The sequence below is a fragment of the Ceraceosorus guamensis genome (genome assembly GCF_003144195.1).
Source record: "Ceraceosorus guamensis strain MCA 4658 unplaced genomic scaffold IE81scaffold_48, whole genome shotgun sequence".
In the NCBI taxonomy this organism is placed as follows: Eukaryota; Fungi; Basidiomycota; class Exobasidiomycetes; order Ceraceosorales; family Ceraceosoraceae; genus Ceraceosorus; species Ceraceosorus guamensis.
In genome coordinates, this window is record NW_020290043.1 from 1 (window position 1) to 25,438 (window position 25,438).

General features: G+C 55.2%; 10 protein-coding genes across 10 annotated transcripts; 5 read left to right on the forward strand and 5 right to left on the reverse strand.

Moving 5' to 3' along the window:
- Positions 1 to 234: 234 nt before the first annotated feature.
- IE81DRAFT_324840 (60S ribosomal protein L7) lies at positions 235 to 1,592 on the forward strand (the record flags this gene model as incomplete). Its single annotated transcript, XM_025514342.1, has 3 exons — positions 235 to 381; positions 619 to 1,193; positions 1,300 to 1,592. The coding sequence occupies 3 exons, from the start codon at positions 235 to 237 to the stop codon at positions 1,349 to 1,351; spliced, it is 774 nt and encodes a 257-aa protein (XP_025368280.1). The 3' UTR covers positions 1,352 to 1,592.
- Positions 1,593 to 1,633: 41 nt separating this feature from the next.
- IE81DRAFT_324841 (hypothetical protein) lies at positions 1,634 to 4,199 on the reverse strand. Its single transcript, XM_025514343.1, has 6 exons — positions 3,200 to 4,199; positions 3,005 to 3,109; positions 2,669 to 2,910; positions 2,296 to 2,581; positions 2,116 to 2,198; positions 1,634 to 2,020 (listed from the first exon to the last, which is right to left on the reverse strand). The coding sequence occupies exons 1-6, from the start codon at positions 3,909 to 3,911 to the stop codon at positions 1,931 to 1,933; spliced, it is 1,518 nt and encodes a 505-aa protein (XP_025368281.1). The 5' UTR covers positions 3,912 to 4,199; the 3' UTR covers positions 1,634 to 1,930.
- Positions 4,200 to 4,417: 218 nt separating this feature from the next.
- Positions 4,418 to 6,473, forward strand: IE81DRAFT_324843 (hypothetical protein). The gene is made up of 4 exons (XM_025514344.1): positions 4,418 to 4,708; positions 4,815 to 4,882; positions 5,161 to 5,356; positions 5,654 to 6,473. Exons 1-4 carry the CDS (start codon positions 4,706 to 4,708, stop codon positions 6,194 to 6,196), a joined length of 810 nt encoding a protein of 269 aa, XP_025368282.1. The 5' UTR covers positions 4,418 to 4,705; the 3' UTR covers positions 6,197 to 6,473.
- IE81DRAFT_324845 (hypothetical protein) lies at positions 6,394 to 7,792 on the reverse strand. The gene has a single exon (XM_025514345.1). The coding sequence runs from the start codon at positions 7,671 to 7,673 to the stop codon at positions 6,468 to 6,470; it is 1,206 nt and encodes a 401-aa protein (XP_025368283.1). The 5' UTR covers positions 7,674 to 7,792; the 3' UTR covers positions 6,394 to 6,467.
- A 475-nt stretch (positions 7,793 to 8,267) lies between these two features.
- Positions 8,268 to 9,853, reverse strand: IE81DRAFT_348575 (hypothetical protein; the record flags this gene model as incomplete). Its single annotated transcript, XM_025516277.1, has 3 exons — positions 8,268 to 9,391; positions 9,511 to 9,683; positions 9,813 to 9,853. 3 exons carry the CDS (start codon positions 9,851 to 9,853, stop codon positions 8,268 to 8,270), a joined length of 1,338 nt encoding a protein of 445 aa, XP_025368284.1.
- Positions 9,854 to 10,765: 912 nt separating this feature from the next.
- IE81DRAFT_185371 (ubiquitin-conjugating enzyme) lies at positions 10,766 to 12,202 on the forward strand. Its single transcript, XM_025510738.1, has 7 exons — positions 10,766 to 10,959; positions 11,032 to 11,103; positions 11,181 to 11,204; positions 11,286 to 11,333; positions 11,448 to 11,583; positions 11,790 to 11,819; positions 11,899 to 12,202. Exons 1-7 carry the CDS (start codon positions 10,936 to 10,938, stop codon positions 11,997 to 11,999), a joined length of 435 nt encoding a protein of 144 aa, XP_025368285.1. The 5' UTR covers positions 10,766 to 10,935; the 3' UTR covers positions 12,000 to 12,202.
- A 1,200-nt stretch (positions 12,203 to 13,402) lies between these two features.
- On the forward strand, positions 13,403 to 15,232 carry IE81DRAFT_367693 (hypothetical protein). The gene is made up of 2 exons (XM_025517102.1): positions 13,403 to 14,123; positions 14,244 to 15,232. The coding sequence occupies exons 1-2, from the start codon at positions 13,900 to 13,902 to the stop codon at positions 15,022 to 15,024; spliced, it is 1,005 nt and encodes a 334-aa protein (XP_025368286.1). The 5' UTR covers positions 13,403 to 13,899; the 3' UTR covers positions 15,025 to 15,232.
- Positions 15,140 to 15,792, reverse strand: IE81DRAFT_185422 (hypothetical protein). The gene has a single exon (XM_025510739.1). It carries the CDS (start codon positions 15,716 to 15,718, stop codon positions 15,254 to 15,256), a length of 465 nt encoding a protein of 154 aa, XP_025368287.1. The 5' UTR covers positions 15,719 to 15,792; the 3' UTR covers positions 15,140 to 15,253.
- Positions 15,793 to 16,516: 724 nt separating this feature from the next.
- IE81DRAFT_324848 (MFS general substrate transporter) lies at positions 16,517 to 19,140 on the forward strand. The gene is made up of 4 exons (XM_025514346.1): positions 16,517 to 16,931; positions 17,033 to 17,555; positions 17,630 to 18,096; positions 18,178 to 19,140. Exons 1-4 carry the CDS (start codon positions 16,763 to 16,765, stop codon positions 18,879 to 18,881), a joined length of 1,863 nt encoding a protein of 620 aa, XP_025368288.1. The 5' UTR covers positions 16,517 to 16,762; the 3' UTR covers positions 18,882 to 19,140.
- Positions 19,109 to 25,251, reverse strand: IE81DRAFT_324849 (hypothetical protein). Its single transcript, XM_025514347.1, has 12 exons — positions 24,448 to 25,251; positions 23,908 to 24,377; positions 23,603 to 23,840; positions 23,187 to 23,532; positions 22,920 to 23,112; positions 22,472 to 22,848; positions 22,084 to 22,398; positions 20,355 to 22,015; positions 19,985 to 20,286; positions 19,675 to 19,903; positions 19,546 to 19,602; positions 19,109 to 19,465 (listed from the first exon to the last, which is right to left on the reverse strand). The coding sequence occupies exons 1-12, from the start codon at positions 25,014 to 25,016 to the stop codon at positions 19,180 to 19,182; spliced, it is 5,043 nt and encodes a 1,680-aa protein (XP_025368289.1). The 5' UTR covers positions 25,017 to 25,251; the 3' UTR covers positions 19,109 to 19,179.
- Positions 25,252 to 25,438: the final 187 nt, after the last annotated feature.

Below are 25,438 nucleotides of genomic sequence, written 5' to 3' on the forward strand. Positions count from 1 at the left end.
CCCCCCCGCTGCTACTCCCTGAACCTGCCTGTCACTCGCCTCATTTCCTGTACTGGCTGTGTGGCGGATTTCTTCGATCGCAGTACCGTTCCTTCCAAGCAGGACGTGCTCCTGCCCGAGACTTTGCTCAAGAAGCGCAAGTCTGACGCCAAGTCGCGCGAGGAGAAGGCGGCCGCCGCTGTCGAGAAGCGCAAGGTGAGCATCGCATGCCGAGCAGAGTGCACGACTGCTGCAATGTCAACACATGGGCTCGGACAACCAGGGGCATGGCGAGCCACACGATTCGCGGGCATGGCGGACCACCGCATGGCAGATGATGGGAAGGGTGTGGGAGGCAGCGGCGATGACTCCGGGGTTGGGAGTAAAAAGAGAACTGGAAAGGTGGAGCTCGAATCCGCGAAGATGCAAAACAACCATCTGTTTTGGCTAGCCATGCGATGCTGCCAGCAAATTAACCATCTTTCGGGTCTGACGCGGGTCGTCAAAGCTCCGGCGGAGGAGCTCTAAGTACGGGCAGTTCAGCATCACCTGGGCGGGCTCGATGTTGCTTGGTGCTGTGTCGTTCTATGGCAGCTGGGATTGAGCATGTGCTGACATCGACCCATTGCATCGACTCAGGCCAATTGGCAAAAGCGCGCCAAGATCTTCAAGCGTGCCGAGCAGTACACGCGCGAGTACAAGAACCAGGAGCGCGAGCAGATCCGCCTTCGCAGGGCTGCCAAGGCTTCGGGCGATTTCTACGTCGAGGCTCAGCCCAAGCTCGTGTTCGTCATCCGTCTGCGTGGTATCTGCAACATTGCGCCCAAGCCCCGCAAGATCTTGCAATTGCTGCGTCTCTTGCAAATCAACAATGGCGTCTTCCTTCGTCTGACCAAGGCCACCGCACAAATGCTGCAATTGGTTCAACCTTACGTCACTTACGGCCCTCCCAACCTCAAGTCTGTCAGGGAACTCATCTACAAGCGTGGATACGCTAAGATCGACCGCCAAAGAATTCCTTTGTCCGACAACAGCATCATCGAGAAGCACCTCGGCCAATACGGTATCATCTCCATTGAGGACCTTGTTCACGAGATCTACACAGTCGGCCCGAACTTCAAGCAGGCAAACTCCTTCTTGTGGTCCTTCAAGCTCCCCAACCCCAACGGTGGATGGGCCAACCGCAAGTTGACTCCGGTTGTGCAAGGTGGAGAGTGAGTGGCCGAGTCCTGGAACAGGTCGCCGCCGAATCCTGATGGATCGGGCCTGCCGTCTTCGCGATACGCTGACTGGCTTTCCGTACACTTTACTCCTCTGCAGCGCCGGTGACCGCGAGGACGCCATCAACAAGCTCATTCGACGCATGAACTAAGCCTGTCGAGCAGCCGCTTCTTCAGGATTTCTCTTTCACTGTCTCGCTTGTTCAACGTCATCTCCAACATTACGATCTCTTGCACCTTACACGCCCTCCCCAAAAAAAAACCATGCTCACTTCAAGGCCGTGCGCAACGCGCAAGTCCGCTTGTACACAACCAATCACACGCTGCTCATGGCGCTGAGGCTTCCCGCCATGGGCCATTCAGGCGCTGCAATCTTCGCATGAATGATTGATGGCAACCAGAAGCAAAGCTTCGTTCTCATAAAATCGCACGTGGGCATGAGACATTGATCGATGAATTTGTTGACAAGGTTGATCGCATGCGTGCTGCTTCGTCCGCGATGGACTGGTCGAGTCGACTAACGAGGTACAAAAGATTATATGGGACCATGGGAGCGAGAAGAAAGAGCTTGTAATTTTGTGGCGGACCACCTGATGGGTATAAAGAAATCATCGAGGTGACCAGCACATCAGAAATTGCGATCCCAGCCTCGTTGGGCTACAACAATAGCCAGCGACGGTGCGTAGAAAGTTGCCAAGAGCAGTGAAGCGACGCTGCGCTTGACAGGTCGATCAGCTGCTGGCCGCTTGAGTTTTGGCTTCCGCACCTTGCAGAGCCTGAGCGGTTCTTGACCGTCCAGTCTGACGCTCTACAACATAGGCCTGATGATGGCGCGAGCGACGAGAGATTCAGCGCCAGCACCACCTCCACACCTGTCAGGCACAACGCTTCGAAGCGCGTGCGGCGCATGACTCACCTGCCCAATCACGCTCAGCGCATTCTGAAGAACGTCGACGAGCGACTGTTCGACCCACGCATTCTCCTCGAACGGCACATCGACTGCGAGCGAAACGTGAGTAATGAATGTACAATGAGATGTGCACGCATATCCTAGCGAGACAGCTCAATCCGTCGTGAGAGGCCCGACTGCACTCACGCCAGCTTCTTGGTACAGCCTGGGACACCGTGGTATGCCTGCACCCATTTCCGGGATCCTGCAGCAGAAGCAAGAACCACAGCTGCTCTTCAGGTTCCGCGTTCTCCTTCGACGTCACAGATTTGGCTTTGGAAATGCTCGCGTTGGACGTTGAGGGAAAGATGGGTAGAGGTGCGAATACGGGCTGAATGCGGACAAAGACTGGACAGTGCGTGATGGGCACTGTCAAGCTGGATGTGGCTGGTGGAGCTGCGGAGTGTGACGCGATCGTCTTGGCTAGTGCGTTCTGCACGGATCGAGCGAGCGAAAAGAGAAGGTTGCTAAGCAAGGGCGTGAAGATGGCGGTGCCCGGCTGGCTTTATTCGTAGCTCACCTCAGCCTTTTCTCTCGCTTGGTCCCAACCAATCACAGCTCTGAAGTCCCTCTCATTCGAATCTGATGTGGCTTGCTTGAGCGAAGACGATTCCTCCACCGTTTTGGCTTCGCCTGATGGTCGAGGCTCTGGAGCCTTGTTCACAACAAGTTGTTGCTCTGTCCCTCTGTCCATTTGAGCTTCCATCACGCTCTGCAGCACCTTGAACACCACGTCTGCGATCCCATCGTAACCAATTATGTCTGCGAGGTAAGATCGTCAATACATGAAGACTAAGCGACGATCATTCCAAGCTCTATAAGAACAGGCAAGCGAATGACTTCGCGCGACACTTACCATGGCTGAGGGTCACTTGAATGACCTCATGCTCGGAAATGGGAGGGGCGACAGCATTGATAATTTCGAGCCAGCCTTTCCTGGAAGCAGCAGTGAGATCTTCGCCTAAACGTACAGATGGGAAGAACAGATCAGCCATTTGCTGTCTATTCTCAACAGCAAAATAGCCCGACGCTCAAGCCGACACAAACTCACCAAGCTTCTCGAGCCCGGCATCCTTCACAAACCCTCTAACACCCTGAGCGATGCCCCAGCCTCTAGATTGCAATTCCCTTGCAGCTTCCTGAGTCGCAGCAGGCAGCTGAGGCAGACTAGGTAGAGCTAGCCCACCCCTACCCTTCGCACCTTCTGTTGACTCGGAGGAGCCAGGGACGGCGCTTACAGTAGCTGACCTCTTCTCCAGCTCTGCTCTAGCTTGATCCGCAAACTTGGTAGCTTGACCCCAAACGCTGCCCCAGCCCCATCCTCCGCCGCCGCCCGCGTTCGCGCTCGGAGTTGCCGCAGACTGCTCTGAGGATGCAGCTGTGGAAGGAATAGGCTCCTGCCCTGACAAAGACGTGGCCGCCGATGTTGGTGTAGCAGCCTGTGCGCTAGCAGGCGGAGCTACCAAAGGAGAGCTAGCGTTGTTGGAGCTTGTAGCAGTGCTAGCGCCTCCACTCAGGGCAGACGCCTTCCTGGTACTACCAACTCCTCTTCTCTGCACCAAATCGTCCATCTCATCCAACAAGCTCTGCGCATCCCCACCCGCGCCCGCAGCCCCTGATCCGGAGCTCGATTTGGCACCTGCAGCTGCATTGGACCCGTCCATGGAAGCATCGCCGCCAACATCCAAGGAAGATAGCAGCGCCTCGACCGAATCGGCTGCTTTTGTTTTCGGCTTCGACTTGGTTGGTGTGGATGCGGACATGGTGAAGCTTTTGTACGACGGTACGATCGAGTGTTGCAGGCCGAAGACCCTACTCGCTACGGTTCAGAGTTGGCTGTGCGCGCCGGTTGTACTGCTCACGTCTTGTCTTGCGTATTGCGCTACAGCTCGACGACAGCACAAGAGACGGGCCTGATCTACGACGTGAGACTCGCTTGTGCGGAAAGGTGGGGAGGGACGTGGTGGTGACAAGACGGACGGTGAGATGGCAACATTCAGCGTGCAAGCGTGGAGCTGATCCTTGTTGGCGCGTGCGAGCGTGGCCGTCCGATGCTGTATGCAAGCTTGAGTCGCGAGTCGTGAGTATATATACCTACACGAGCATCTGCAGCAGCGGCTGTCCGGGGCGCGTGCGGAGGTGCGAATCACGAATCGGCCCGCGCGCTGCTTGTTTGCTCACCGCGTTCACGGCACGCACTCGCGCAGTTGAGGGTCACGAGTCCGACTCCACGTGGACGCGCTAGTGTGTCGGGCTCCGTCACCCACCAGCATCATCAAATGAAAGTCGGACGAGCGTAAGGGTCGCTTGCAATCTGCGATTCAACCACCTGCATCGATGCGTGTGGCGTCTCCCTCTCATTCATGACCCTCGCCATCTCTAGCAGGCACCGATCTTCTGTTCAACTCGCTGCCAAGGCATCGCGGCGATCGATTTTCCGGACCCTGTACTCCTTCGGCTACTTGGCTCGCACACGAGCTCCGAATCGGGCCGAATGGCTTGAAAGCGCCGGAGCAGCCTCTCACAAGCTTCAGCATCGCACCGGAGCTCTTACAGAATGGTGAGCCGTCGCCCTCAAACGTAGGAAGCGCGTCGTTGTCTCTGATCTTACTGACACGAGTGTTCTCCGTTGCACGCACGCACGCACGCACGCACGCACGCCTCAGGCCAAGAGGACCGTCCTCCCGCTAGATGAGTGGCAGAGGAGCCTGAACGAAGTGCACGTCAGCAAAGAGTGAGTCCAATGTGCTGATCCCTGACATTAAGGCAGTCGCAGAGCGCTGTGCGCATGTAGCAAAAAGCTCTATTGGAGAGGGAACGATTAGATGATGAGACTTAACGCATTGGTGGGAATCTCTCCGAAGTTATAAAAGACGAATGAGAGACCACGACATTACTTTTGCTCACTGATTGGATGGGGAAGCGCGAGGACGGGGCTGAGGAGAGGGAGGGTCGCACATTGGTACTCGCTTCTCTTGGCTGACTCGCTTTCCTCGATCACATGTCTAACAGTGACATGAACAGGCTGGTGCTGGACTACCTCATCATAGAAGGCTATAAGGATGCAGCTGCTCGACTGGCTCTCGAAGCTAATCTGGAGCCTAATGTCGATCTCGATAGCATCGAGAATCGAATGCTGATCAGAGCTGCCATTCAGAGGGGAGATGTAGAGGACGCCATTGGCAGGGTAAACGAGCTAGATCCAGAGGTGAGCAGCCGCATGTCTCGCGCGATCGTTTTCTGCACGAAGAAGACGCCGATCCGTGAATTAGAGCATGTGATGGGCTAGCTACGAGGGGCAACGTCGAGGATGACAAATTTTCATGCACCACGCTGAGGGCTGTGTTGTGTACGCGGCCTACTGCGGATATTTATTACACACCAAAACATAATCAGGCTGAGACATGTTGGCGGGAAAGAGGGGAAAAGGAGGGTCGATGAACGGTGCAAGTGCTGCGCAGGGTCAGAGTGGAAGCTGACTGATGTTCTCTTACTCTGATCTCAGATTTTGGACACCCACCCGGTGCTGTTTTTCCACCTCCAGCAACAACGGCTCATCGAGTTGATTCGAGCCGGCTCACTTGAAGAGGCACTTCTCTTTGCGTCGGAGGAGCTTGCGCCCAGAGGCGAAGAGCACCCCAACCTGTTGCCCGAGCTGGAGCGCACCATGGCTCTGCTAGCCTTCACGCCGGTCAACTTTGCCGGGCATGACAAATCGCCAGCGCAAGGGACGACTGTCCCTCTCTCAGCGGGCTTACCGGCCACTTTGCCTGGCCCGGAACTGCTTGGCGCGCCTGAACACATTAGTGCTCTACTTCACCCTTCCCAGAGGCTCAGGACAGCGACTGAACTCAATGCTGCCATACTTGCATCGCAATCGCAAGGCACTGAGCCCAAGCTTCCGAAGCTACTTAGAGTCATGTATGCCGGCGAAGACCTCCTTTCTACCGCTGGTAAGGTCGACTTTCCCAATCTTGACATTGCTAGGTATGCTGGTGCGAGCCAACAACACGCTTCTGCAATCGCTGATGGGGCACGGAAGGAGTAGACAGCGAAGAGGCTGATGCTTTTGCGATTCTCACAATCCTTGAACACCTCTTTTTCCATCTCGTCAACCCAAAGCTTTGTAATCGTACTATATGGCCTCAGTTGTTCTTCTTGGTCACTTCCCTAAAGTCCCTTGCGAACGCAAGACTCACTGTACTTTTAGCCTGTATCAGCCGCACACTACACTCTTCGAATCCACCTTTCTTGCGGGCCGCGAACGCGTGATTTGGGGATTTGTTCAGCACGCAAGTTTGGTCCATGTTGCTTTGCACTCAAATGCGATTCACATTGCTTGATAGCACCTCGCTCGACCACCGCAAGCACACGATGGCTGACCAATGACCTCGATGCTCGATCGCGTCCGTCTCCTCTTCTCCCCCTTTCCATTCCCTTACATCGTACAGCGTGGCGCCACCTTCATCTCCACTCCCAGGTCGAGTTTGCCTGACGAGCCATCTTGCCATCGCATTGGCGTCGTGCGATGACGTGCTCTCGTCCGTGCTCTTGCTGCTCTCCTGTTCTTCTTCTTTCATCCTTCCCACGACCAATCCCGCTTCCGCAGCCAGCTTCAAAAATTTCAAAGCGGCAAAGGGACCGGTATGAAAGCCGAAAGCGAGCAGGATGACAGCATTTTTTTCTCGTTTCAATAACCGTCGAAAGGTCTGAAGGAGCAAAGGATGTTGATCTGTCAACCAAAGAGTATCGGCTGCCAAGATTACGTCGAAACCTGTTCCGGAAGTTTCGGAGAACAAGCGAGATTCTGCCTCTTCGTTGCCCCACTCGAGACCTCGAACTTCGATATGTGTGCCTTCTTTTCGGACGCTCGCTTGCAGAGCAGACAGAACGGGAGCCGATGGATAGTCCGTCACTGTCACATGTATGTTGTCTGTTCTTGCCATGCACCCTCTACTTGCCGAATGGGAAAGACTTGCAGCGAGACGTGCAGCAACGAGGGAAGGTAGACCTGCTCCTGCTCCTACTTCCAAGATTCTTCTTTCTTCTGGCATGTTGAAGAGTTCGGTCAGATTTGCCCCCCTTAGGCGCGGAAGTGCACGGCTTGGAGAGGCGTTGGAGGTTGGAGAGGTGGATGCTTTTGTTTCCATATTTGAATGGACAGAGCTTTCGATGAGGATTCTCGACAGCAGCACGCCTGCATCCCACTGATAGTGCGCCATCAATTGCGTATCGCCCCTCGAATTAGGTGGCAGCAAATACCGCAATTTCGTTTGCCTGCCCTGGTGCAAGTCCATGGACGCAGAGCTCGGCTGCCCATGCCGAACGAGCGGTAAATTAGGATGCGAGAAAGATGTCCAGCTTCCAGGAGTGCCGCTCGCTGGCATATGATGATCGAAGAGCGCATCCAGGCCAGATGAGAAGATTTCCAAATCCGAATCCGAGTCCAAGCGACTTGTCTCGTCGTCGGTCCCTTCTGCTTGAAGCTGCCCGTGAAGCGTGTCTCGCAAAGGTCCATCACTCATCTTCTTGACCGACTCCTTCGCGCGAGCACGCGAAGCTTTGCCCGGCCTAGTCAACACCGTCGTTCAATGCTTGCGGTCGAGAACACAGGAGCTGGCTGCATCCACCGCGCGATTTTTCGACGGACGGACGCAAGTTCGGGCATGCAAAAGCGAAGGCGACGCGAATCACGAATCGTAAATGTCGGCCGTCGATGACAGCGCTGCTCGCGTTATGACCGCATGGAGAACTCTAAGCCTGGTACAGGACAGACACCTCAGAAAGACAGGTCTGGGACCATGACATTTCGCAACAGCGTATGATTTACAAATCTCGTCAAGTCGTGAGGATGGGTGACATCAGGAACAGGATACGGTAGAAAAGGTTTTCATGATGTGTATAATGAACGGGGAGGGGGACACATCGACACAACCGAGCTCAGGACATGAAAGGTTCCGAGGAAGACGAGGAGAGATATAAGCAATGACGCCCGGCACTACGTTCTAAGGGAAAGCAACGGACATATTGGCCGGTGGATGCGCCGCAAATTGGGAACGTCGTGAAGCTGCAGGAGTCCACAGCCGCGCAAAGTCGCCGTTGCACCCGACACCCTTCTGTCACATCAGGTCGATGCCCGCCAAGATGACGCCATCGCGAGGTACCAATAGGGCGTGACCAGCATCCGAGACAACCTGAGCGCCGACGTAGCATAGCCCATGCAGAGTGGTGGGAAAATCCTCCATTTCGCTCCTCTCCATAGCTATGATCACCCTTCCACACGCCAGTCTTTCGGATGCCAGATCCAGCAGGGCCAAGATCTCATCTCGCAGAGGCCCGCCTGCTCTGATGTCGTTTGGCATGAGGACGTGTAGCGATCGTGATGATGTAGTACCCGTTCCTCCATCCTCATCTAACACCGCTCCTTTCCATTTGCTGCATACAAGCTCCACACCCGCATCTTGAGCGACACCAAGAGGGGAAGATGCGGAAGGTAACAGCGGATAGATTGACTGCAGCAGCTCAAAGGCACTTGCAGTTGGCTGATGACGGAGCAAACCTTCGGCAGGCGACATGGTCGTTGGTGTAGCTTCTGGCGTGTTGGGCATTAGAGGCTGCGTAGGGGGTGGCTGTTGCTGGGGTCGTTTGCCGTGCTTGTCAGCCCTCCGCTGCGTGGAGTCGAGCCCAGTCTCATCAGGCCTGACAAATCCCTGGGAAGACGAGCCATTTCTGCTTGCATCTTGCGAAGCGTCCACATTCGCTCTTGATGTGGCTACCGATGCCGCAGCAGCCTTCAGCAAGGCATCCTCAGCGCTGCGCGTTGCCGATTGGGACGCGTCTGCCGTTCGTGGCGTGGGCCGCCGCTCATCAAGCTCGATCTGGCGCTCGTCGTCTGCTCGACCACTGTCAGAAAGAGTCAGCTGGCGAGCGCGACCTAGCATGTCGTGATAGGCGGTAGGAGGTGATGAAGGAGGAGTGGAGGGTGGTGATATCGGAAGGTAACTCGGTTCTCCGCCTTGCTGGTATCGCACGATCGGCACTGCAGCAGCAGCAGCGGGCAATCCATTGCTGATGGCGCCGCGTGATCTCGCGACTGTGTTTCCGTGGGTGTCCCTGATCGAGGCCGTGCTTTGCAGCGGTCCGCCTCTACTCCTCGTTGTTGTTTGGGATTCTCCTCCCTGCGAAAGCGACGCTACCCCTCTCACAGGCTCGCGTCGACCGGACCACATGGAGCCCGGCATTTCTGTGTGAAGGGCACAGAAAAAGGTATCAGTGTCGTGCACGTACCAGGAGCAATGCTCGCTCGAGACTATTGCAAGACTTACCCGCAGGGAGGCTGTCAAAGCCACCACCTCACCACACTGCGCGGTGGAGCGAATTGTTGAAAGCCGGCAGCCGAAGCACCAGTCGAGGCGTGCTGCTGATCGTGACTGGCAGAAACGTGTCGAGCCTGTCGAAGCGACTCTTGAGGCTCGCGCTCGACTTGAGCCCCGTCCACTCCGGCAGCGGCGCGAACGCTGCCGGCGGGGCCGCGACTGAGGGTCAAGCGAAACGAGAGGTCGAGAGTCAGCACCATTGGTCATCATTCGCAGCCGGTACTCTTCTGAATGGAGAGTATCTGCAGCGACAGCTGGCGCTGAAAAGCGTCATTCCTGACAACTTACCTGTTATTCAATTGCGTTGCTTGATTCGTATTTGGCGACATGGCGCAGAATCTTGGTGACTGTTGTGCTTCTGAAAGACTTGATTGGCTACGAAGCTTGGCTACTTGATAAATGATCACTTAGAGCTGGGACTTCCAGCCGACGACGAGCAGCGAGCGGAAAGCCGAGCACGCAACGGCGCAAGCGGGATAGGGCACAACGATACTGTTGAAGGTCAGAGAAGGTGCGATGGGGAGATGCAAGCTGATGGCGGGTGCCAAACGTCCATCAAGAATCATGCAGTCGCTCTCAGCGGCGTCGGTCGCCTGAGACGGACGATGTGAGATCACGACAGATGCGGTGCAAGCCAAAATTCCACGTGGTTCTACAGCAGCCTTCTTCCTCACAAAAATCAAGGGCATGCCAATTCTAATCTTGAAGACGCGCCAGCCACACTTCTTATTTAATCTTCAATAAGCCTTCACGCCTTTATTTTTTCAAAGTCGAGTCCATCTTTACAAATGTTCCTTGCGCATGAATTTTAATCAACATGATTAATGACTCCGTCTTTTGGCGCGGCGCCCACGGTTGCGTGCATCTCGGCGGTGTTGCATCTTGATCAATTCGGCCTTGCCCGCGTGGTACTCGCATCGATATACTCGTCCTGTGCGGGTGGAGATTCGTCATTCAGGCATGCGCATCAGCAGCAGCAGCAGCTGCTGCTTGGACGGACGTACGCGCCGCCGCCCGTCGATATCGGCTCCCTCCACCACAATTAACAGCTGTACAACCCCCTTGGCAAGCAACGATTCCTAACGTCGCAACTCATACACTCATCACCGCATCTTTCAATCAAAGGCTACATTGGCGAGGCTTTGACACGCCTACTTGTTGTGTTCGACACTCTCAAGAACACATCCTCGAGACTCCCTCTTACGACACCTTGACTTTCGTCTCGTAGCCTTACTTCGTGGGTATCTTTCAATCGGCTATGGTAGATTTGCCGCCGCAGATGGAGACAGCTATCCTGCAAAGACCCAGACTGCCAGAAGTGCCTGCACGGGCATCTCAATTGAGCTCGTGACTCTACGCTGTGGAATCCCACGCTGATACCCTCTGCACCTCATTTGCTGCCCTCCAGACAATGGCTCTCAAACGCATCAACAAGGTACGTGATCTTCGTCGCACATCCCTCGTCCATACCCTAACAATCGCGTGCTGCTCTCTACGATCTCTACAGGAGCTCGTGGACCTCGGTCGCGACCCTCCCTCTTCTTGCAGCGCAGGCCCTACGGGCGACAACATGTTCCAGGTGAGCCCGAGCTGCCACCCCGTCCTCTCGACGTCTGATCAGAAACACTCTGCTGACACGCGTGTGCACTCACGCAGTGGCAAGCAACTATCATGGGACCGGTGCGTTAAGGATCGGTGGGGCGCGTTGGGGCTCCAATGGCCCGTTGCTGATCCATGGACTTCGTCGCCCTTCTGTCGCAGGGTGACTCTCCATACTCTGGCGGAGTCTTCTTCTTGAGCATAACTTTCGTACGTATCCGCCACGCGCTTTCTGGATCGGTCACGCCTGCCCCTAGACCGCATCAATCTAGCCTTCCGCTTTCGCTCACACTCTTGCCACATCTCCACTGCTTTGCCTTTCAGCCCACCGACTACCCTTTCAAGCCTCCCAAGGTTTCTTTCTCTACCAAGATCTACCACCCAAACATCAACTCCAACGGTTCCATCTGTCTCGACATTTTGCGTGACCAGTGGAGCCCAGCTTTGACGATTTCCAAGGGTGAGCAGCGGGCCGTGGAGGCACAACAATGGCGGTAGCGATGGGTCGTTGGTGGCGCAAGGCATTTCTCCTCAAGGCAGCCAAGCGGCAACTTGCGACGCAGCCTCCGAAGAGGTCGCTTTTGAACTTGGTTACTGTCGTGGCATAGGGTCCACATAAATAAGGGCTGACCGTATGCTCCTCCGCTCCCTCGTCTTCGTTCAAAGTCCTGTTGTCCATCTGCTCTATGCTCACTGGTGAGGGCGAAATAAGGGCTCGTCTGAAGCCGTCTCGATGAGCGATGTCACTTACTCAAAAGCTCCCCTTTTGCTGTAGACCCGAATCCCGACGACCCGTTGGTGCCAGAGATCGCGCACTTGTACAAGACGGACAGACCTCGTTACGAGAGCACGGCAAGGGAGTGGACTCGAAAGTGAGTGGTTGAGAGGATTTTGTGGTCAAGGTGACCGGCGGCGTTTCTCGTGCTCATTATGCGCACCTTTGTGACACAGGTACGCCATGTGATTTGCTCTTGGCTTCGCGACCGCTCATGCCACCGTCACAGTGCGCTGCAGACGAGCGGCAGACAGCTGCTACATAGAACACAGCACTCAGCGCAGTTCCCGACCTCCCGTCGTATTGTCCTCAAAGCCTTGGCAAATCGATGTTCAATATCAGGCTCATGGCCAAGTGCGAGTCCAAGATCAGAATTTCAACCAAGTACGCCGCCCCGCATCCAGCTTCCTTACCCTTTTGCAAACACCATGTATCCTCGTCTCTGGGCTTCGGCTCGCCTAGCGCCGCTCACACCAACGTTCAAAGCACGCGTGTCTCTTGACGCGAATGGAAGCCCACAGACTGAGCTGCGAATGCCGCACGCGCTTCAGTTCACGCTTTCTCAAGCTTGAGGGCTCGTTGATCAGTGGAACAGGTTCGCGGTGCCACCTTGGGGGCAGAGAAGCGATAAGCTCCGAGGCTCGCCCCGCTCGCACCGAGCGAACGCCTCATTCTCTGATCTGGTAATCAGTCAGATTTATGTTTCGCGATGCTGCGGCTCGGAGCGCTCATGAGCTGGACTGAGTCTCGAGAGGCAGCAAGACGATGTTCATATGCTTGCATGGGCACGACTCACACGAGATCGATCGCCCAAGAACGCTCGACTTGTGAATTTCCTGGCATGCTGCACAAAGACGTCTGCATCGAGGTGTCCGACGGCGATCAGGATGAGTCGGAGGGGGAAAAATGGGAATGAAAGCTGCCCCGTTCAGTGGTGGATGCTGGCGGGTGGAGGGGAGCGCAGAGGGTCTGAATTTCAGCAGAGCCCTCGTAGAGGCGGGTGGAGTGGAGTTTGAGGACAGGGCTCGGCCAGTCTTTGCGAAGGAAGCGGGAGTTGTCGTCATTGGCTGGAATCTTGAATCACAGGCGAGCGCCAAGTCAGAAGAGTCTTGAGTCACGATCGAGTCTGAGTGGCACGCACTCGTGGAACCGCGTCACGTGTGTTGAGTCTGTAGTCGAGTCAAGAGTCAAAGTCAAGAGTTTTGAGCGCTGCCACGCTTGCAACAGATTCTTGATTTCATGATTTTGATTTGCTTTGATCGGTGCGCGAGTGGGCAAAAATTGGTATTTGGAGCTTCGTGACGAGGAGTCGCGAGTCGCGAGTGTTTGGGTAGGTGCGCATTGGTGATTATGTGTGGTGATGATTCGTGTGCGCGCGCACTCAAGACTCACGACTGGTGGTGATCCAAGGTCCGGATTAATTGCGTGGTGCGTTTTGAAAAGTCTCTCTTTCAGACGCAGCGAGCGTATAGGCGCAGCGCGACGTTGACTCCACATTCACACTCTTGACTTTGATTTACGATTCATCAGATTCAGCGACTACATGCGTGCACGGGCACAGGTCAGCAGGATTGGTGTGAAGACTTCTGGCACAGCAGTAGCAGCCGTAAGTTGCTCGCAATCAAGTGTGCCACATTCACATTCACATTCACATCCACATTCACATCCAGACCCACATTCCCATTCACATTCTCCATGCGCACCACACCTACACCGCAAGCAGACTAGTGACGCAGCTACGCATCGTCAAGCTCGGACAAGACTCAGTAGTGTCGCTTCATACACGAATCTCTGCTCTATGAGCGGCATCCTTAGGGATCTGCCTAACGCATTCATCAGTCCATCGGCCAGTCTCATCGCAAAGTCAAAGGTCGATCGCTAGACCACAGGGGAACGTCCTTTCAAGCGTCGGCTATCCGTCGATCGACGTGGTTTACCAGGCGGAAATTTCTCTCACCCAGCGAATGGGGCTCGAGTATTGAGCACGGAGATTTGTTCACGATGTCATCGTTGCCCTTTGCAGGGGCCAAAAGCGGCGCGGCAGCTGTTCCACAAGTATCGCGGACAGGTCAGGCTGCTGCATCCACGTCGATGACAGCAGGTGCGATCGTGGATGACATTCCGTACGATCAGCTGGCACAGCTCTCCAAGACGATGGGAAGCGTCATCAGGTCGCTGTTGGAGCTTCAGAATCAGCTTCACAATTCTTACGCTCCGGACGATTGGTGAGTCGAGCTGGACATGCACCCGTAGCCTTGCGTGGAGCACAAGTTGGCTGGCAGTCTGCAAACTTCCTGGCTCGATCGCGGGTCCCATGCTCAAATGCCCTCTCCCTTTTGCACTAGGTCAAAGCTGTTGACTCAGCACATGGAGCTCATTTCGGCAACTCACACCCTCACCTCACTTCTAGCATCACCGACACCGACGCATGACGCGCAAATGGCATTTCTCAACACCTTCCTCGCAGCAGAGGCAGACGCGAACAATCTGTATGCTGGGAATGTCTCTGACGGAGGCTCGCAGGCCATCGCTGGCTCGGGTGTGGATGCTTTGGGTCTGCCTGTGGACGGGTCTCTGTCAAAAGGGCAGCAGAGACATGCGACGGCCGAAGGAACCCCGAGGGTGGATTACTCCAACGAGGTTAGACGAGAAAGGGGCAACCTATTGGAAAGAGTTGCAGTTCATCCCTCGGGTGTTTTGGATGCGGAACAGAAAGCTAGACTGACCGAATTTCTTCGCGCGAGGGTAGACTTTGGACTGGAGAATGCGTGGGAGCAGGGATGGCACGAATGGTGTGTCCAGCATCCCGTCTCACAAGAACCTGCAGCATCAGCACCAGCGCAGCGCAATGCAACATTTGCGAGCGCTACGGCGGCGGAAGAACAGACCAGGAAAGAAGCAAAGAGACGTCTAAGGATTGCTAGATCTGAACAGAGAAAGCATGACGATGCGTCCATTGCTTGCTTAAGAGCTTATTGGCACCTCAAACAACAACCTGATGAGAATGGAGAAAAGTACGATTGGAAAATGCGGATCAGCGATGAGGAGCTTAGGGAAATGGAAGCGGAGGATGCGGAGCAGCAGGGGGAGCAAGACGGGGAAGAAGATCAGATGAATGTCGATTAGACTCCTTGGAGCTTCCGAAGCTTACAGTTGGACCCCCAAGGAAGAATGGAAGCTGCCCGCAAGCTCGTCCCGCCCTTGCGTCACTCTAGCACTGAACATTTGTTTGTTCATGCTCGGTCATGTATTGCTAGCAAATGTCACCAGATCAAGTTCGGCAGTCAGAACGGGACCCATCGATTGACACTTGGGCGATAAAGGTATCCAGTTGACGGAACCTCGCACATACCAGTCAGAGTAAAGGCTTCGAGCCAAGCCAAAAGTCACGTCGCAACGAAAGCGGGCTTGTTGGTCGCGGTGATTCTTGTGGCGGCACGGGTTGCATCGAAGGCTCGTGGCACGGGCATGGAGCATGTTTTAGAATAGGCAAACGATTCGTCAGGCCTAATCTCGACGACGAATCTACAAAGGTCAGCGTCTCGAGTCTCGAGTCTTGAGTTATGAGTGAGTTCCGGGCCTTGAACAGTCTTGCTGTCGTCACGTGACCCGATTCGATGCAAGTGCTGCATGGATGGCAGGAAGCTGGAGCGGGTGAACCTTGTAGGCAAGCGTGCGTCACAGCGCGCAAAGCTGCGTCTGTGTGCCTTATCTCGCGTGGAAGAGAGGAGCTTCGATCGAGCGCCTCGAGCCATGGTAGTAGTTCAGTGCATGCTGGTGCTCTTGACGACTTGGTAGAAGGAGTCGCGAGTGAGTGCATGTAGTCAAGTCGATAGGCCAACGAAGCACCGAAAGAGTCATTGTAGTCTGATGAGTCGTGAGTCTAGTCAAAGCTGCGGTGATGATGCGAATGCAACCCAGACCGCCGATCCGCACTCGTTCAGGCAGTGACTGCGGTGACTTGATTGAGCGCAGACGAACGCCGCCCAATCATTCCAGGTTCGATTGCAATGGCACGGGGTCGAGCGAGCGGACGGCGAAGGTCTATCCGCGCACGCTCAACGCGCCCCAGCACGCGGCGCCGGCAGCCGTGCATTTGCGCGTGCATGCATGCCTGCTGCCCTACTCTTGACTGCCTGCCTGCCAGCCTGCCTGCCAGCCTGCCTGCAGCATGATAACCACCCAGCGGACAGACTTCCGTCCACTCCGTACTACTTTACGGTAAACGACGGCTCGCGACTGCAAACATGCTATTCAAGATCGCAGCAGCTAAATTCTCTCTGTAAGTCACTATAGCCATCCACAATGCAGCATCACCAACACTCGTGACTCTCGATCGAGAGGCGTAATTTTTGGGAGAAATGCCCCGCTGGCTATACGTGTTGCTGCATCGTACAAGGGATTCGCAGCAGATGACCCGAGGCAGAGAGCCGTGCTCGCGGATGTTATGGCGGAGCGTACCCTGATGCTGCGCTGCTGCTGCGTGAGTGCGGCGGTGCGTGCATGGGCGCATGCACGGCCGAAGTGATGCAGTCGCAGACACGAGCATGCGCGTGGCGTACGTTGCGTATCTCCTCGTGAACATTCAGCATTGATTTGTGCATTTCAACTTCCGCCGCCCGGGGGGTCTGGCTGCTGTTCTTTTTCCCAAATCAAAATTCTTCATCTCGATCCTATACCTTTCCTCCTCTCCTCTCCCACTGCTCACTTATTGCAGCGTGCTCGATTTCCCACACCCTGCTCTGAGCTCCATCGTCAGCCTCGTCGACGTCCGTACTGACTTGTCGTAAAGACCCGAACTCTCTACAGAGCTCCTCCTGCACGACGTCCTTTCCGCCAGCGACTTGACTCACCCAAAGCGATCATGTCTGCTCCGTCTGAGCGCACGCCTCTGGTCAATGGCGCTCCAGCTGGAGCTGCGCACCGCCCTGGTAGCCTGGGCACATTCAGGACCTCACAAGACTCTCAAGCCACCTCCAGCACTGCCTACACCGACGAGGAGATTCTGGCACAGGAGAGCGCATTCAGCGCTAGTGAGTCTCCATTCCGTGACGCTTTAGCATTGTTTTAAATGGCGTCGTCACCACGGAAAGCATACACGCTGACATTTTCAAATCCCTCGACTCTTCCCCAGTCCGCGATGCCTCTCATGGTGTAGACCCAAACTCGTCCGCATTCATCCCTCCTCCACCCGACCAATCGCACTTCTCCATCCAACACTCAGGACTGCGCTTGCCTGATGGGCCCGCTTCGGAAGAGGTGCCAGGCCGCAGGCCTGATTTGTACATCATCTTAGGAGCAATGTGGATCGGAACATTTGTAGCGGCATTGGACGGAACAGTGGTTGCGACGATCCAATCTCGCGTAGGATCCGAATTCTACGTCAGCAAAGAAGTGGGCTGGCTAGGAACTTCCTACCTCTTGACTCAGACCGCCTTTCAACCCCTGTACGGAAGACTGTCGGACATCTTTGGAAGAAAGTTCGCCACGCTCTTTGCTTCGGCTGTATTCGCTGTTGGAACTCTGTTCTGCGGACTGGCTCAGACGTTCCCGCAGCTTTGTGCGGCTCGAGCTATTGCTGGTGTGGGAGGCGGTGGCCTCACAAGTATGTCGACTATCGTTACCAGCGATCTCATTGACCTCAAGAACCGAGGAACGTGAGTTTCGATTATCGTGCCCCTGCTGGGAGCCACGTCGCTGACAGACCATACATGCGCTTCGAATTTGGCAGCTATCAGGGCATTGGAAATCTTGTCTACGCGGCAGGTGCAGCCCTCGGCGGTCCTATCGGTGGTGCACTTGCTGATGGAGGTCTCGGGTGGCGTTTCGCATTCCTCATGCAAATTCCTCTCTGCCTGATACACCTCGGCGTCGTTTCGTGGAAAGTGGACATCCCGGCTGGTCCAGGAAGCATGAAGGACAAGTTCAAGCGCATCGACGTTTGGGGAGCTTTGACACTCGTCAGCAGCATCACCCTCATCTTGGTCGGCTTGAGTTTGGGCGGAGCGGAGCGAGAATGGAGCGATCGCTTGGTGGTGGGGACGCTTGCTGCTGGCGCAGTTGTTCTCACTGCCTTTATCCTCGTGGAGAAGTACGTCGCTAGAGAACCTTTGATGCCCATGGCGGTGCTATTCAACCGCACGCCCGGCGCAGTGGCTTTGGCTTGCTGGTTCCTCAGCATGAGCCAATTCGGCATTTGTGAGTCCTACCTCTCCCCTACCCAGTCCCAGTACTCTGCTGCTGAGTAGCTCATACCCTCTCCTCTTGCCTGCCACCAAGTGTTCAACGTCCCGCAGTACTTTACTTCCGTCGAGGGCACGTCCTCCTCCTACGCCGGTCTGCACTTGATTCCCAACGCCATCGTGGCCTCAAGTTGCTCCCTCGGATCCGGTTTGATCATGGCTCGAACTGGCAACTACCGTACGATGATGCTGGCTGGAGGAATTTCTGGAGTGGTTGGACCATTGGCTATGGTCTTCTGGCAACGCAACGTGACTCCAGAGTGGGCTTACTGGTTGACAATGCCATGGGGAGGAGCAGCGTTTGGCAGCATCCTCACCATTACCCTCGTAGCTCTCATCGCCTCCATCGATCCAGCACAAATGGCAGCTGCTACAGGCGTGACGTACCTCTTCCGAGCTACCGGAAGCGTGTTGGGCATCTCGCTCACCAACGCCATTCTTCAAAACAACCTCAAGGTCAATCTTGGCAAAGCTCACTTGCCTCGCAAAATCATCGAAGAGATCAGAGCGGACGTGTCGTACATTCAGAGACTGCCGCCGAAGCAAAAGGCTCTCGCGGTGGATGCTATGCAGCTTTCCTTTAGAAAAGTCTTTATCTTTATTGCCGTCACTGGGTTCCTCGCGTTTCTCTCTCTCTTGCCCATCAAGCAGTACACGCTGCCCGGTAGCCCGGCCAAGAACCCACCTAGCGGCCAGGCTCAACGTCAACAGACGATCGAGGAGGAGGACGAAGACATTTGAGCTGGCGAGGAGCCCAGCGTTGCAGCTCTTTGCAATCCGGCGCCCCCTTCCCTTTCGGCGAAAGTGGCCGGCTTGAGCGCCTACCCTGTGCGCGCTCAAAGCCAACCGACCATCGTTTCCCCCTCCATCATCTCACCAATCCTCCCCCTTCACTTCCCCCCCCCACACACACACGCACACGTCAAGCAATGTGTCTCGCAAAGGTGTTTGTTGTGAATGCACGAGTCTGGAAGTCAATCGCATGCATTTAATCAGCGGACTAGTGCTCGGCATTGTGCTTGGCGCGCCAGCAGCGGCATCAAAGTTCGTCATGGTGCACCGCCTCGTGCGCCAAGTTTGCACTCGTCTCCAACTCCACCTCCTTCTCCTTTACAGTCTCTTGCTTATCCACCACTACATTCTTTCCCAGCTTATCCTGCCCCGCCAATCGACTTGCTAAGCGTGCCACTTCTTCGTCGTATGCTGTCCATTCGGGAATCTGCCTCGCCCTCTCCAATTTGGTCGATTTGATCTTGGGATTCTGACACAGGTCTATCGTCTTGGCTTGTGCTAGCCAGTCTTTGGAGCACCACGTCTCGCACCATCTGGTTCGAGCAACGCAGCGCCGTATCAGTTTCCGCCCGCACTGTCTGACGATCCGAGAAGCGCGCGTGCGATGACTCACAACCAAGTCTTGTCCAGCGTGAAGATGGGAAGCTGGAATTGCAGACTGTTCGGAAGGCTATCGGCGCGCCGAGGATACGTCAGCGTTTCGTCTGCGAAATCTCACATCAGCAAACACTTCGGCACGCACTCTTGGTCCAGGTTAGCAAGCGAGTTGGGATCCGCACTCAATTGCTGATAATGACCTCTTAGACGATCTCCAGCTGCCACACGACGGAAGCGATTCAGATCGACGACGTAGAGAGCCGAGATGTGGTACGGCTTGCCCCGCAGGAAATTCTTCCAATATCCTTGTTCCCAAAATCTGAAATTGTCCATGTCGTAAGAGTCGTTGCCCATAGGCGGATAGCCGTACGGAGCTGAAAAGAAAAGGCGCACAGCAAATATAAGCGCGGAGCACATCGATTGCTGAGCGATCAACGCAGCTACTCTCTACTCACCACCGTGCAGGTCCGTCTTGACCAACTCTTGAAGATCAGATCGTACGATCTGATCTGCGTCTACGAAGATGATTTTGCTGAGATCAAGTGGAAAGAGAACGTCTAGGAACAAGATTTTCATGCCCCAGATTATGCGCTGCTTTTCGCGCTGTCCCCTCAACCAGTGAGGCCACGCATACGTGATCAGCTCGTAGTCAAAGCCATACTCCTGAGCCAGATGGGGAATGAATTCCTTGAAGGAAGGGCTCAAGAAATTTTCGATGAACCAAAATTTGACGCTAGACTTCGTGTGCTTGAGCACACTGGATTGTGTGGGCCGAACAATTTCGGTCAGCAGATGAATCACCCATACAGTTTCGAAGCCACTCACGAGAGGATCATGATGTACGTCATTCTCTCGTAGAGATGCCCGCTGGCGACCGTGAAGATGTTGATATCTGCGCTCGACCGCTTGCTTACAGGCCTGACAGCTTTGTTCACCACCTCATCTGCTTTGCCTTTCGCAGCTTTGAATGCTTGTCTTGCAGCTGCCAGCAGTCCCTTTCCTGCGCTGTCTTCCTCCTCAGATGGCATATCCTCGTCCAGATCAACCACCAAGCTTTCTTCTTGCTTGCCCGGACGGCGCTTGACTCTGGGATAGATGGTCAGGCCGTGCAGGGTGTCCACAGTGACAGCATCACCTGTCTGGTCCACGCTTGGGCTTTCCCAACCATGGTTGCCAACACTACGCATTTCGAAAAGCTCACTACTCCTTCCTTCTCGAATGCGTAACCGATACAAGCCAGGCTGTGCACGGAATTGGAAGTAGGCCAGGTTCGCCATGACTATGGTGTCGAGCTGCACAGCGCCATCCGGCGACTCTAGCACTAGCTCAAGACCTCGCGGTATCTGCCTCGCACCAGGCACGCCTTCCTCACGTGCATGACCCTCGAGCAAAATGTGCTTCAGCTCGTAGATCGCATTGACGCCGGCGTCTCGACCGCTTGGAGGTACGTCTCGAAGTCGGATGTTGTCCAGATCGTACACCGCTTCCGCCGCCATTGGTAACCATGATGGCGGAGTGTCCAGCGCCATGGTGAGCACTGCATCCTCCGGCATGCCTAGGAATTGCAACTTGGAACCTTGCTGCTTGCCAGACGCATCGAACGACATCTGCGTCGGAGCGCTCGAGCGGTAAAACCGCTTTAGCGGCAGTTCGCTTTGCTTCGTCTCTGGGTTCAGAATGACGCGAAGATAGGTGTCCTTCATGCTCGCGATGAGCTTCAAGACGGGAATCCATGACTGCGTGCGCTCAGAGAGTGGATCCAGAGCCACGAAGAGCCGAGTGTGCGCGGTAGACCTATCTCCCTTTTCAAAGGAAGAGTGCCGAGCTTCAATCTGATCGAAAATTGAACTGCGAGCGGTCTGCGGTGGCTGAAAGATGCCCTCGGCCGCTTCGTCGACGTAATAGACAGAGCTCATGATCGAGGTTGCAAAGGTTGCTATCTGCGCATGATCTTCTTTGTTGAGACCTTCAAAATGGACGCCGGCCTGCGACAGTCCTTCGACGACAGGATCAATCCGCCTGCGAGACTCTAGAGACAAAAGGGCTTCAAAGTCGCCCGAGTCGATGTTCTGTGCATTGAAGCCCGTGAGCACTCTGCCGTTGAGCACGATTCCAAATTGTCGCTCATCAATGCCCAAAGCATTCGCGAATGGGGCAACCTCGTCCCAGAACAGTCCTGCTGCAGTAGCAGCCGGTGTGTTCCATCCTTTCTCCTTCGTTGCCGAGACGTCATCTTGCGGGTCTGCATGACCAAAGATCTGCTGGCCCTCGACTCGACCCTCTGTGACAATATCTCGGAGCGAGCCTTGATACCCCTCGACTAATTCGATCAAGTTCTCTGGACCAAGCTTCGACTTGAGATCCGTCGGAATGCTTAACATGTCGTGCAAAAAGGTGGACAACAAGCTTGCTGAGGGTTGCAAGCGACTAGCCTCCGAAGCTCTGCGCGGTACATGCACAAAGCCGAGACGAAACGCATTTTGGGACTGCACACAGGAGGTAGGCGCAGATCAGCCCTCGGATAATCCGTTTGAGCCTCTCGAAAGTGACGTACCAATGCGTTCAGTGCTTCGCGTACGAGGCTTGATCCCTCTTGAGAATCCAAGTCGCCCACCACCCATACCGTTGCATTCACCTTTTCAAAGGCGGGCGAATACACGAAGCGCTCTACAACCGCTTTGTTCTTAAGGGTGTCCGCCGCTTTCACAAGGTCAACTGCGCGCGGCTTGACAGCGGCAGGTGCGGGATTGTCAGGAGTGCTTATCTCCTCGTCGGGAAACACCAAACTGGATCTAGAGGTGAACGTTGTCGGCAGATCATAAAAGTAGTGCGATATGTCCTGTTCGGGATCAATCTGACGGAAGTAGACCTATCAAAAAGGAACAAAGACTTGTCAGCTCGCCTCATGGTATTACAAGATTAGCGTGCCTTGCACGACGCACCGGCCGAGCGAGCGCTTGCGTTTGTGTCGACACGAGCGAATGGATAGCGTTGAAAGCTTGAGCATTGAAGGGAATGCGTTGGCCGTTCACCAGCACATGTCCCCGCGCGTGGCTGCCCCTCAAGTCGAGATGCAAGCGCTTAACATAGCTTCGGACGCTGTGCTCCCTCTCGGATAGCTCAGGATCGGTCAGAAGTTGTTCAGGATTGAGCGTGTCTGCTTTGCTCTTCAACACACGTCGCGCCTCGTTCAATGCTAGCTTGACGTCGATCTGCTGACCGGAGGAGGTACTGCGCACAAGGGCCTTGAGCCATTCGACTACACCGGTATTACCGAGCTCTGCATGAAGTAGCCAGAACAGGCGTGCCATCTGCAGAGCTGTTAATGAAGCAAAGGTAAAAGATACTCAGTGGACAAGATGACGGGTGTGACGGCCCCTCAGCGCTCACATTGGAATTGATCCAGGTCTTCCAAGCCCCCTGGTACGAATCCCCAGCGCAACCCAATGCGAGGGATGGTGGGAAACAAGCTCTCTGCAAGGAAGCCACACGTCTCTCGCCTTGTGAGATCCATCACCAAGATGACATTGAAGATGTTTCTGGCAATGTGCGGAAATGCCCCAGGCCAGAGAGGTCGAATGAGCTGCGCCAAAAGGATAGCAGCGAGGAATGCGTTAGGGAAGGAAGCAGACAACCACATAGCTCGTTGTGACTCACTGCTTGCAAGCTGGGAGACCAACTCGCGTACATGCTGTCCTTCTCCAAATCGTTGAGATAGGTGATTGCACCTTCGCGCGGGAAATTCAAATCGCGTGATCCTTCTGCAGACGACTCCGCGTCTTTGGGAGCTGCCCGAGGCATCGAAGCTGCTGCGCCTCTCGGCATGCCCCTTTCGATGCGATCACTGGCATCAAAGAAGACGTTTGAAGACGCGTCTGGATCCTGCGCTTGACCGATCGGAGCGTACGTCAACAGGTCAAGCGCGGCGGCAGGCGTCAGATTGAGATAAGGGGACGTTAAAGAAGTGATATGGGCCTGGTCTGCTCGCAGAGGAGCCAGAAGCCTGGCCGTAATCCGCCAATTCATGTGAGCATGCTACGCTACAAGCTGTGCCGGCCCTACACCCGACTCACCCAAGAGGGCTAATCTCTTTCTCGGCGAGCGCCTTGCCATTCAGCCAGATGTCGCTCGAGCCGGCTTCCATCGCGGTAGTGTGCATTTCTTCAAGCTCTTCAAGAAACTCCTGCTTTGGGCCTGCAGCTCTTCTCGCAAGGCCCACGGCATGAACAGGAAAGTCATGTGAAAGCTGAGCCAGAGCTCGTAGGGGATCAGGCGATTGGATGATCAGTTGTGTGGCTTTGGCGCCCAGCTCTGATGTCGAGAAGGATACGGTAAATTTGCGGTGCTACAAGTATCAAGTGACACATCAATGACCCACCAGTGATTTCTCCTTCGTTCAGGTTGCCCAGAGACTCTACCTTGTCCTCATCGGTTGTGCCAATCAGCTTGTCCAGCCATTCGCGCTCGATCAAGTCGCCCTCAGACTGGGCTGACCCAAGTGACTTCCCTTGCACCGTATCGGAAAGCGCGATCTCCTTGATTCTACGATCATCAATGACGAGGTAGTCCACCTTCTTTAAATCCAAAGTTGCGCCATAGCCTGCCAAAAATGCTGGAGATATGGCAGCTTCTTCCGCCCGAGGAGCCTTCCACCTCAACACGTATCGCAACGTTGGGCTTTGACCAGCGGAGACATGTCTACTCAGTTCTTGATGCAGAGACCTGAAGTTTGGAGAGTAAGGGTCCGCGTATAGGATGGCTACACGCGGCTTCGCTAAGCCAGATGATGCTGGCGCACCTTGCTTTGAGTGACGGATGTGGTCGAAAGGCACCTCCAAAAGTGTTGTGCTTCAAGCGAAAGTCTGTACCATCAGCCCTAAGCGCTCTGTGACACCCAATCAGCCTTGGACATACTCACTCGGATTCAGACCCCGTACCTAAGGCTTCTTCCACTTCCGATGCGGTGCAGAGCACCTTTTGTCCCCATGCTACCCAGCTTCCACACTCGACTGCCGGTCCTTGTGATCTCTCCGACCAGCGCTCCTCCGCACCGCCTCTGTTATACATTTGCCAGAAAGCGGTCACCTTTGGAGCCTCTGTATGCATAGCCAGCGCCCAATTCCACAGCTGGCGATCCCACAGCTTCTCGAGCAACCCAGCATCGTCGAGCGCCTGTACAGCTGCTGTGTAGGTTCGTTCATCCGAGGCGTTGCGATCTAGCACGACTGACTGAGGGTCTGTGAGACGATCTAAGAGTGGCCAGAAGCTACCGGGATCCTGAGTGTGCGCAGCTTCGAGGATCTCCAGCAGCAGAGGGGTTGCCGGCCATGGAGACTGCAGCGAGACGGAGATGGGCGGTGAGTGAGACTGTGCAGCAGAGCTCAGCGGCGCTACCAGCGAAATGCATGCTAAGCAGCTGGTCGCAAAAGCTATCAAAGCGTTGAACTTGTTGGAATTTCGAGACGTTGTCCGCCCGAGGACACGCATGTTGCTGCACCGTCAACTTCCCGCTGAGCTGATCTCGCCTTTCCGTTCATCGATTTCCTACGGCAACGACGGCGTGGGTTTGGAAGCGCCGTGTGTGCGATCCTGGCAACAGGAAAGTGGACGTGTTGACCAGAAGATTCGCAAGAAGATTCGTTGTGGTCTTGAGCGAAGCCTGCCAGGATGCTGCAAGGTGGCTGCGACGCTTGGTGTCACGAGTGACGAGAAAAGGGAAGGCTGCGGACGTGGAGGCCGCCCCGTAGCTCTAGCTCGCGATTGATGTTAGTCTTGAGTTGCTTGCACGGACCTCTCAGCCAATATTCTGACTCTGCCGCTCAAGATTCAGATTGTCCTCGAACGCCACAGAGGATCACGATGGGGCGGGCGCGAGGCCTTCATGGTCTGTTGCGCAGCCAAACGCGCTC